The sequence below is a fragment of the Amphiura filiformis genome, chromosome 18 (genome assembly GCF_039555335.1).
Source record: "Amphiura filiformis chromosome 18, Afil_fr2py, whole genome shotgun sequence".
Lineage (NCBI taxonomy): Eukaryota > Metazoa > Echinodermata > Ophiuroidea > Amphilepidida > Amphiuridae > Amphiura > Amphiura filiformis.
In genome coordinates this window covers 57,766,348-57,778,148 of record NC_092645.1, presented here as the reverse complement: position 1 = coordinate 57,778,148, position 11,801 = coordinate 57,766,348, and the positions used below count along the sequence as shown (strand labels likewise).

At 37.7% G+C, this 11,801-nt stretch overlaps 1 protein-coding gene across 1 annotated transcript; it reads left to right on the top strand.

Moving 5' to 3' along the window:
• Nucleotides 1-2,914: 2,914 nt before the first annotated feature.
• On the top strand, nucleotides 2,915-10,947 carry LOC140139253 (solute carrier organic anion transporter family member 5A1-like). Its single transcript, XM_072161034.1, has 6 exons — nucleotides 2,915-3,241; nucleotides 3,416-3,590; nucleotides 7,217-7,413; nucleotides 8,373-8,437; nucleotides 10,205-10,419; nucleotides 10,849-10,947. The coding sequence occupies exons 1-6, from the start codon at nucleotides 3,036-3,038 to the stop codon at nucleotides 10,945-10,947; spliced, it is 957 nt and encodes a 318-aa protein (XP_072017135.1). The 5' UTR covers nucleotides 2,915-3,035.
• The last annotated feature ends 854 nt before the right edge of the window (nucleotides 10,948-11,801 follow it).

The following is an 11,801-nucleotide window of genomic DNA, read 5'->3' as shown; positions in this document are numbered from 1 at the left end:
GTTGTCGAATTCGTAAGCCATGGCTAACATATAATATTGAAGACCGAATTAAAAAGACTAGCTTGCGTCTGACGTCAGGGCAAAGGCGCGACGTGATTGGTTGCTGACCTGCGCAGTACGGCATTTTAGTCTGGTTGACAGGACGTCATACACAAACTTGTCTTTTTAATTCTGTCTTCAATTATAGCAAGTTTATACATATACAGACCGAGTTATTTGCAGTAAATGTGAGATATTATTTGTGAATGATGATCGTTTTGTTGAGCAGTTTGACAAAATTGTCGGAACTAATAAATCACTGACAATCCCTCTAAATCATTTCCTCGTGATTTTAAAAGTTCTGTTTAAACATTATTTTAAATGTTCTGTTTCGACTTTTTGTATCCATCGTTGATGCTTCGTGTACGTGTTCTTGTCCGTTGTGTGAATGAGAGTTTGCAAGTACATGCTTCCGGTTGTGGTATGCCGCACAATTCACCACGGTTTTTTTTCATAACATTCAACAAAAAATACCTCGGGCGTTAAATATTACTTGGATAATGAGAAAATTATGGGATTCTTCTGACACCAAAATCTCAGTTGATGAAAAAAATGAAATTGGGGATGAGGCTGTTGATCGGGTCAAGGATCTTTAAGAAGGTATGTGTAAGCAGGGAAGTGCAGATACTAAAGAGAACAAACTAACGAAACAATGTAATATGATATTGAATTTCAGATTTTTTGAAGACAGTGACACGACTGTTTACCAACCTGGCATATGTGTGCGTTATGATGTGCCTCGTTGCAGAACTGTCTATCGTCAGTGGATTTGGAATATTTTCGGCTAAGTATATCCAAAAACAGTACGATGTTCCTGCGTCACAGGCGGCATTGATTCTAGGTGAGTACACATTAAACCGTGGATAACGGTAAATTTAATGGTAAATTCGTTAGTTTCTAAAAAATCAGTTGATAACATTTCTCTAAATAAGGAATTAAGCATGTGGTGACAATTTCAGTGTGTCATGTGATATGTTGTCTTGGTCAGTAATACCTCATACCTCAAATCGTTGAAAGCATGGGGCAAAGAAGTTCCCGTCAGAAAGAAGACACCACAGTGACAAAGTCCCGGCTGTAATGTCACTTTTACCAACGCTTACCTTTTATAGGGTGTACAATATAAACAAAATCATCGTCATTATTTCATATACTTCACGCCTTCAACATTCGCCAGTATATTGTAGTCAGACATACGACAGACATTGTGTTTTCTCTTCCGCTGTGATTTTCGGTTCTCTGTTCAAAATGATTCTGGACTTTCGACGTTTATCGCTACGTACTGGTATAACGCGGCCGGCGGTAGATGATGCGGTAAATTTGCCGCAACGGGAAAACGTCGAACAATTCGCCGTCGTAATGAGTACGTCATACGTTAGTTACTGGTTCACGCTTGGTTTGCACACCTGTTATACCAACCAATTGAATTTGTGTTGTGATAATTTTGATTGTGGTTCCAAACACAGATAGCGTGAACCAGTTGCCCTAGTAACCATCGGTTTTGACGTCACAATTCGACGGCAAATTCTTACGTCAATAAAATTACACAGTTTTTTGTATTTTATTTGATTATAAAGAGCAATTAAATATTGTAACTTGAAGCAAGGGGGTGACACTAAATTCACGGTTGTTCTATTAGCAACGCAAAATCTATGAAAAATTCAGCTGGTTTACTAGCTAGAAAGTGAGGCCAGTTATCGATCCGTTATAGCTCGTTATGAATAATTCATGTTCGACCCCTTGGATCATGTTAATTGAGTTTGGCAAATAACAACGTTGTTAGTTTTGCGAACTTTGCCTGTTCAATGAGAGTATAGCGCGCCCCCAATACATCTGTGCACAAACCAGGCGAAAACGATCCAGTTTAATGAAATGGCGGACGGGTATTCCCATCAGGCACCAGTGATATGTTTTTTCAAAGAAAGTCTACTAATTTAATATGAAATGACATTTTGCAATAGCAAACTCAAAATTAGGACTTGCTGTCAATAATATGAAGGAAATATGTGGCAGAGGCAAGGTGTGAAATACAAGTAGTATTTAAGTTATAATAACCTTTGATATCCGACCTGACCTTCCATCATGGCGCCCTATTCGTCTTATGTATTTCTATTATGCTCTCAAGTAAAATAAAATACCAATCTGCACTGAGCAGACAGAATGTCACTTGGCTCCCAGCATGAATTATTGATTTTATACGGAGGTAAAGAAATGCACAGTGTATGTGCAAGCCGTACAACAAAGGCAACAATACTCCAAATATTTACGGTAAATCTGAATAGTGGTCACATGTTGATATATCATGTGGTCGGGAAATCACGTGGCAACATTTTAAGATTTCAGGATTGTTTACTAGTTAATTGCCATTTGTACTCTTTATTATTTATCTTTGTTAATTAACATATATTTTAAATGCTGATAAATCGTGATTGGCTGCCCATGATATCTGTTAAATTCAATGTTTTATGAATATAATTCTACCACGTAGAGGGGGTCACGCAGCAGAATTTCACATCACCTGACTTAGCTAGATTTCGAAGCTCTGCTGTTCAAATTCATGTAAATCTCAAAGTTTACACATCTAATATATTTAATATGATACTGATTTTTTTTTATACCAACTGGTACACGAAATATACTAGCTTATTACCTATACAGAAAGGTGATTATCAGCCTTCACTCAGCAAATTGACATGCCCGGCATAATAGCAGCCATTCTCCGTCTGGATAACATGACTGTCGCCCTCAATACGTCTGGGCACAAATTTAAATAACAATACGCTATTTACATATCAATGCGGCCTCATGCTAATTAAAGCTGCCCCATCCAGGAGTTCATCTATGCTTGAAGGTATTCAGGAAAATATGTGTACACGTGACACGGGTATGTTTTGACACGGGTATGATGTGGTGCCAATGCACATAATCATTTTGTAAATTGGTACACGTGATATGGGCATGGTAGGACCAATAACACTTTTTCCATTTCAGGATTCGTGATGACGCCTGCTACGCTTCTGGGCGTTGCTAGCTGCGGGGTATTTCTGAAAAAGTTCCCGTTGGCAGTTCGTGGATTTGCCCGTCTAGCTGTTATTACAACAAGTGGAGCAATCGTGACTGGGTCGTTCCTGTTAGCGACTGGTTGTAACTCTTCGCCTATCGCTGGGTTATCAGTAGGCTATCACAATACTTTGGAAGGCATTCAGTAAGTAGTACAGGAACACTGAAACTTTGTAAGATCATTTTTATCTGCTAAGATATGTTCTTGTAAAACATAATAAAAGCGTGTATAAGTTTTTCATACTGATCTATTTTGTATCTTGCAATAATCATTAGTAATGACGTCACGTCTTTGTCTCATTCGTCTTAAAATCAACAGACCCATTCCTCAGCCTCTTCCCAACCTTACTGCTACTTGTAATGCTGATTGTTCCTGCGAGAGTAGCAATTATAATCCAGTCTGTGGTGGAGACGGAATAACGTACGTCACACCATGTCATGCTGGATGCAGGGAGCAACATGTTTTACATGACGATGTCGGGCATGGATATAAGGTATCAAACAAAATTCAAGGTCTCCCCTTTTGTCCAAGATAGATACAATATGTCAGGCTAGCACTTGTTCAGTGCCTGACCATGACAACCCCTCTCTGACATTACAAAATCGCGCTGCGCGCCTCGCTGCACGTCTCGGCGCTACGCGCCTCGATCCTAGCCGAGGAACTAGAGCTAGTTCTATGTCAGGCTATATATAGACCACTTGACATCACTGTTTATCAACAAAGGCGAGGGACTCGTCTATCGATATGCTCGAACGAGCCGCTACACTGTGCAATGGATTTCTTGTATTGTATGAAATGTGGCGGGCGATTTAAAATGCACATGCCCTTAGCAGACTACGATGCGTACGCACACTGCAGGGCAAAGAACAATGTAAATTGTCATGATGCGCGCGCATACTGCCGGGCAATGACGTCACATGCCAAGTGGTCTTATAGACAACTGAGTGACAATTTTACACAACTGTGAACTGTCAAATAATTTTGCAGCAGTTTCACCCAATGACAGGGCATTTTACAACAAACAAATATATAACACTATTTTAAAGAGTGTAAGTGTTTGTGGGGAGCAAAATTTCACTTTTCAACCGACTTTGGATCTGCATAGCCCATATTTTGCATAGCTGCATCTCAGTTGGCCAACATTAAGAAAAGCATTTCGAGCTTCCACATATTGCTTTGAAAGTACACTATCACCATTCTATTTGGAACAATATCGCAACGGATTTTCCCCAAAAGTGTATAAACAAGCACATGCGGTGATTTGAAGAGGGATGCGTTGTTCGCTGCGCAAAAGTTGACCAAACTTACAAAATATGTTTTTTTACTTACGAGACCTAACACAATTTGACATTAGCCTATAAATCTTTTCAGAATTTGACGCATCTGTTTAGTGATTAATAAACAGTCGAGTCCAACTCCCTTATCCCACCTCCCTGCTTTTTTTTTATCCTGGTCTCTTTTATACGAATTTCTCTGTTATCTTGTGCAGTTAGGAAGCTGGAAAACCGATTGTTATTGTTCTGCAAGGCTCACTCAGTCATTTAATAAGGCAATACAAACGATCGAATTTGGTATTCAAATGAACAAAATTTTGAGTTACACCTTTTCAGTGTAAAATTTTTTTTCTCGGCCAAATGAAAAGCAATAATTTTCATTTTTTCAGTAAATGTCAGGAAAAACTGTAATGCTTGATACTGTATTTTTTTTTTTTTTTTCTTAGTGTTAAACTTAGTCGTGAAATTCAGTCATTTAGTGTAAGATTTTCGATTTTGATAGGCTTCAACTCTGCCCGCTAGCCTTTTTTTGGATCAACCTTTTAGCTTTTCAAAGTAATATAGTTCGCTAAAGAAGGATTTTTCCCAACTTTCTAACGCACATCACCGTGAGCGATATATCATAGTTTTGTCAGAATTTCCGTTTTGATTCCATAATTTTTGACTACCAGCTGAAAATTTTTCAAATCCACGCGTGAAATCTTAGGCTAATACTAGCATTGTGGATCGATATCTCTGGGTGCCCGGCCTGGATACAGTGTTGCATATAGCAAAGAAATTACCTAGTGTTTCAATTGTCATGAAGGTGACTGGGTATAGTGCCTTTTGTTTGTGTTTGTTTGAAATTGCTTAAACCCACCGAAAGTCATAATGAAGCAGCCAAAACAATACAAGGTTAAACATGGAAGTTTATAACAACCTATTATAATGACCTAAAGGAAAAATCATTTATGGCAACAATGAGCCTTGCATTGTAAGTCATGGTTAAAATGTGTTGAGTACCCACCCCACCCCCATAGGCCTACATAATATTACATACCGGTACCTTATAATATTTATATAGCACGACTATAGCTATACATTTAGAAAGTAGGTTCTATAGCGCTAAATTATGACAAATAGGGCTACACAAACCCGAACGCAAGTCTGAAGGGTGTAATGAAAATGCCAACCCGCGATGGGGGGGTCATTCAAAATTCACCTGGAGATAGGAGGGACAGAAAATTAAAATCCCCTCTAATAACACGCGAATTTTTCTAGGTTTGGACAGTGGATTTTCCCATGGACCTCATCCTAGATAAATAAATAAACAAACAAACAGACAAAATGGTTTTCATAATCATGGAATCCATAGCCCCTATAAATTGAAATTGCAGGCTATCACGGAGCAAATTTCCAAAATTCACCTCATTTACCAGAATTGGGGATTTGGGCTACCAAATCGCTGGTCAGGCAATCCTGGTTTTCAATGGAAAAGGGACCTGGTTGACAACAATTGAAATATCGATTATTTCTGCTGGTTGCTCTCGAGATAAAGTACTGAGTTTGACATTTTCGGAGCATGAAGGGAAAAGGGTAAAATAAAACGGAAATTCTGACAAAACTATAATATATAGACCCACACGATGTGCTTTACAGAGGTGGGAAATATCTTTCTTTAGCAAACTATATTAGTTTGAGACGCTAAAAATGAATTCCGTAAAAGGCTCGCGGGCGAACTAAAGGCCTATAAAATAAAAAATATCACACTAAAAGACAAAATATGATGCTTGAATTTTAACACCAGGATTTTAAAAAAAATGTATATCCAAGCACTATGTCTTTAACTGACATTACTGAAGAAAAAAAATATTGCTTTATATTTGAACGAGAAAATAAATTTCATAGCAAAAAGGTGTATCTCTGAATTGTGCTGATTTTAACATGTATCGATCGACTTTTAGCGCGACTATGCATTTCTAAAGAATTGGTTGTCCTGCGTAGAGACTGTGTGATCTTCATTAAAAAACATGTTTTCAGTGCTTTACGTAGAGCTTGATTTCATGCACTAGATCCACAGTCAATATGTGTGAGCAGAGTGGTATAAGAACAAACTAGAGGAGAGTTTTGATCCTTACAACACATGCTCTTGGGTTACATGTTGCCAGTGTTCTGATTGTAGACTTGTGTAGGTTTGGGTTTTTTCCAAATTTTTAGGGAGGTGTAGGGGGTGTCCCTCATTGTTTTGATCTTTGGTGGGACTGTCCTAGAGGTGCCTGTTAGTCCTTGCCTTTCACTGGTGCAAAAATGTATCTACTTCCTTTTTTTGTATGTACTTTTGAATATTTATGTGCAATATATTTTGATGTTATATTATAATTATTGTATATACCAGTGATAAAGTGTAATACATGTAAATAAATAAGTAAGTAAGTAAGTAAGTAAGTAAGTAAGTAAGTAAGTAAGTAAGTAAGTAAGTAGGTAGGTAGGTAGGTAGGTAGGTAGGTAGGTAGGTAGGTAGGTAGGTATAAATAAATAAATAAATAAATAAATAAATAAATAAATAAATAAATAAATAAATAAATAAAGCATTTAGGACAAAACTATGTGGGATAAAACACTCAAATACAATCTTTCAGTGATATTACCTCCATGTTAAGTAACAATTTGCTGTCTCAATGTAAGCACTTCAGACATTCAATGCAGAATTACGCGTAATTCACTTATCCGGATATTTCACTGAGTTCAGGCAACGCTTGGTCCCAGCATGACCGGATAAAAGAGGTTGGACTCTACTCAATACAATTGGTAATATCTAAATACGATACATTCTTAGATGTGTTGTTAACCATCCGGCACTTTATAGTTTTATGCAGACTGTTCCTGTATCCAACCTTATGAAGACGTTGATGTGACAACACCGAGTACACCACCATTGGATTATGCCCTTGATGGTCAGTGTGATGACGACTGTGATATGCTTGTTCTATTTGCGGTTCTCTATGCCATCGTTATTTTCATCAACTCGTGGTTCAAGAATCCAGCAATTATGTTGATACTCAGGTAAAATGTCCGCAAACTTGAATTGAAAGAAGACCGTAAGTCTACTTGGCGCCTCAACATGTATACACTAAAGTTACCTGTAGTTTTTTAGGGTTTTATATTCCGGGGTGAAAACATCATGAAAGGTTGTGAAATATTTGTTTTGGCCCCTGAACATGTATAAAACATTTTCAAACTATACGAAACTATACGCAACTTTAGTGTATACATGTTGAGGGGCAGTAGACTTACGGTCTTCTTGCGCTCAGGTCTTCAATTTTAGGTTACACAATAATTACAATCTGGCTGGAGTGGTGACACAAGATTTCGCCAATAAATGTAAAAAAGTCCGATTTGCCCCCCAGTTGTCACTTCCCCCTCCCCCGGTAATATATACGGGTGCTACTATTGCTTGTATAATACTGCTGAGAAACTTATGGATCTCGCTTAACATGGTCAATGCAAGCTATGATAAGATACTGATCCAACCCAGCTTTCCCCAACTGCGCAGCTGTTCCTGGGAAGGATAACTAAAAGAAGGTGTCAGACCAAACTCATCGGGCACATCGATTTTTAACTTTAATTTATTATGATTTGAAATTATTTGGTACTCTAGGTCGGTAAACATGAGTAAGATTTAATCTTTCCCTAGAGAAGTTCTTTTTCAGAAGCCTCTAGCGAGTGCCATCTTCAGAGCAACATCTTCAGTTGCTGTGAAGATGGCACTAGCCATAATTCTTTGAATTATGACTTTATGTTACTTTGCTCTATTTACCTATAAACACAACAAATTTGGCTGATTCCATATAGGTGCAAGATGGGACATGTGTAAACATTACAAATATGCCAAAAAATCAGGTTTGAAAAATTTCATAATAAGATCGTACATTATGGCTTTAATTGAGCGAAAAAGAGTGAACAAGAGAAAGGTTTAGAAATGGCACTTAAGGCAGCATTTCGTTTCTCATGTTCAATTTTAGAGTTGTACACGAAGATGACCGGACAATCGCCTTGGGTTTCAACAGTGTATGCATGAAGTTACTTGGTAAGTAAGGAACACCAAACCGGCGTAGACGCAATCCCATTTCACGCATTCCTACACCTCACTGGCAGCCATAACTGGGTCCCCGTCGGCTACAAAGCACCCAAAAATGTGAAATGATTCGGCCTTGGCGGGAATTTTAAACTGCATTCACCCGTTTTACACCTGCGGCGAAAACTCACGTAGACAAAAGAATGATGAAAGTTTACAACACAATATAATTCCCTTCGGCAAAACACATAGCTTCTAGTACATGGTCTATTGCCTTTTACGTGCGGTACAAAGAAAATAAAGTAAATTATCGGCTCACCCTTTTCGTATTTAATATACTATTCCACCGTTTATTTCCATGGATATCTAGTACTTGCGTACAAAAGGCCTTTGTATGAATAGATGCGACGGGATTACCTATAATATAATATATTATAATACTATTAACACTCCTCGTCCTTACATTTTCTCTAGGCGTTAGGCGGCTTTTATCCGCACAATTGAGCAGTCAAAGCACCAGCTTGGTGCAGCGGGGACCCAGTAATGGCCGATCAAATCCTGACCATGACTTGGCTCGTGGGATTTGTCTATACAGCGAAGGTCTTGGATTCAAATGGATATGAGATACCTGATAAACGAAGTACAAAACTTCCAGTGAAAACATGTTTCCGTATTCATTAAAGAGACAATTATTGCATTTGTTCCTTAATACGATCATTGAAGTACGTAACCCAATGCCACTGCGCATGATTCGATCTTGCGCGGTAGCGAATACCTTCTAATTTTACAGCTTACTTCGGCAATCACTTACCGAAGTCGAAGTAAGCTTATTTTTAGTGTATGAGCCTGACCCCTTCAGATGGAATGTTTGGTACCAGTTGGGGGTGGGGTGGGGTAGGGGGGGGGGGGGCAAAGCTGCACTGCTACCATAGGTAGTTGACATCATGGGTTACACAAAAATGCCTAATAGCAATTTAACCGGAGTAGCTTTTGGAGGAAAAAGGTCATCAAATTTTACACAGGATCAAATTTCAAACTCGCTCAAATTGTGTTGAAACACAATCCAATGTATTCATCTAGTCATAAGGATTCAGCAAAATATACATTTTGACCTATCTAGGACGTACCGTTCTTGAGTTATTAACGAAAAGGTCACGTTTTTGGCTCTATGCGGTCAAAAACATCGATCAAAGTGCTCCGATTTTGACAAAAGTGGTGTCAAAATGTTCGTTTTGATAAAACAATTCAAATAAGGATAGGATTGCACAATATAGGATGTTTCGTTACCTACGTAATGCATCAAAACAGGTCAAGGTAAATGGAACTTGACATATTTTGCTGAGTTACCTAGATTCTGAACGGAACGTTCTATCATCATGATCATTATCACCAAGCTTCAAAATAAGCAGGCACCCAGGAGCAATTTACCCATTTTGGCTCCTGGTCCACACCAAAATCACATGAACCAGGCTCTACATTTTTTTAAATAGAGCCTGGTAGTTAAAGCAGGTATTGTATTTAATGTGTACAATTGAAATTAAATGGCTCCTGGTTCACTAGATAATCACAGGACCAGGAGCTGCTTTTTCGAAATGTGTGGCTCCTGGTCTAGATCTGCATATTTTGAGGCTTTATTATCACTTAATACTTTCGGACCAAGTACATGTACATAAAAACGTTTTTGATGTTAGATGGAACTCAAATTTTGGAGATAACCTTATTTCCAGTTCTTTCTTTTTTTTTCCTTTTTTTAAAACTTTTTGTTTCTCTCTCATTCAGGCTTTTTACCAGCACCTATCTACTTTGGTGTAGCCATTGAATCAACATGTGTTTTATGGAATAAATCGTGCGGCCAGACTGGCGACTGTTTGCTTTATGATCTCACCAAATTTCGATATGTTTTCATTGGTTTATTCCTTGCCTTGAAGTGTGTTAGTCTTACTGGGTTCTCCATTGTGGCTATTCTTGCAGAGAAAGCACATGCAAAGGAGATGGTGAGTTAAATGGTAACATATCCATAAAATATTTCTTGTAAATATTAGCTCTTATTGTCGATGTCAGATATGTAAGCCAATCAAATGAAAAAGTCACCCCCCACTAATTGCAACATAATCCATTTTGCATGCGTCCATCTCCCAAAAGCTAACACAAAATCATATCAAAAATCCCCACAAATCCAAGTAGTGGAACAGTGCCTAATTTGCATAGGCTCGCGCTCTGAAGTTCGAAAAATACGTGTTCAAAAACAAACGCGGTCAAAATGTTTATTTGGACATAACTGCACAGTCTCGGACACAACTACACATCTGTTTCTCAGTCGTCAACCCAGAAAGTTGACGAATGAGAGTCCAAGACTTGAAGGCAATTGAAGCTTGAAACAAATGTCACATTGATTTAATTTAATTGGTTTTTTTTTCTTCCAGAAACGTTTCAAAGCTCTTCCTACATCTGATGATGCAAATCAGGCTGACGTCAATATGAACAAAAGAAATAGATCGGTAAAAGACAAATCCGAAGTATAAATTGGTAATCAGAATTAGTAGAATAAAACCTAATATCGATATCATTATCCTTCATGACTCTGTTGTTGATCCACCATCCGTGTCTCGAGTCAGAAATAAGGGTGGGGTTGTGCAATAATTATGAGCCGGGAGGGGCTAAAAAACACCCCTTCTCAGCCTGCCAAAAATCTTTGCATCCCTCCTTTACACATGCCAAATTTTAGGTTACCTAATTTGCAAACCTTAAATGGTTTAAATATATATATATATATATATATATAGTGTAAGAATTCCGTAAGCTACGCGACTCAGCATAGTAAAAGTCCAAAATGAATTATAAAGTTGAGAGAAATGATGGACAATGATGTTGCAAATACTCGAGTTTGTATCCAACGTTTCGGCATGGGCCTTTATAAAGGAATCTACAAAAAATGAATTAAAATAAATTATAAATAAATAATATAAATAAATAATAATCTTTCGAAAAAAATATATATAACAAATAAAATTAAACATAGGCATAATTTCAAACAGATGATAACAGGACCGGGGTCAAGCATTAATGCTCTGTACCACATAGGCCTATAATCATAAACATGATAAATGAAATTAAACATGTGAGATAATGAAACATTTTGAGAAATAATTTGTTACCGAAAGATGAGCATATTATTTATTTATACTGATTATTTTAATTCATTTGTTGTAATGACGATAAATGACCCCAGGCGTGTGAAAACAAGATTAGATATAAAACGTGAGGCGTGATGACTGATCATTGTCCATCATTTCTCTCAACTATATATATATATATATATATATATTGCGAGTGCGGCGAGCTGGAAAATTTGCATATTAAAGGCACCACATGAATG

Coding starts and splice junctions, on each gene's coding strand:
- LOC140139253 (XM_072161034.1), top strand. CDS start 3,036: ATGACGCCTGCTACGCTTCTGGGCGTTGCTAGCTGCGGGGTATTTCTG. Junction 8,438..10,204: donor TGTATGCATGAAGTTACTTG/GTAAGTAAGGAA, acceptor TCTCTCATTCAG/GCTTTTTACCAGCACCTATC. Junction 10,420..10,848: donor AAGCACATGCAAAGGAGATG/GTGAGTTAAATG, acceptor TTTTTCTTCCAG/AAACGTTTCAAAGCTCTTCC.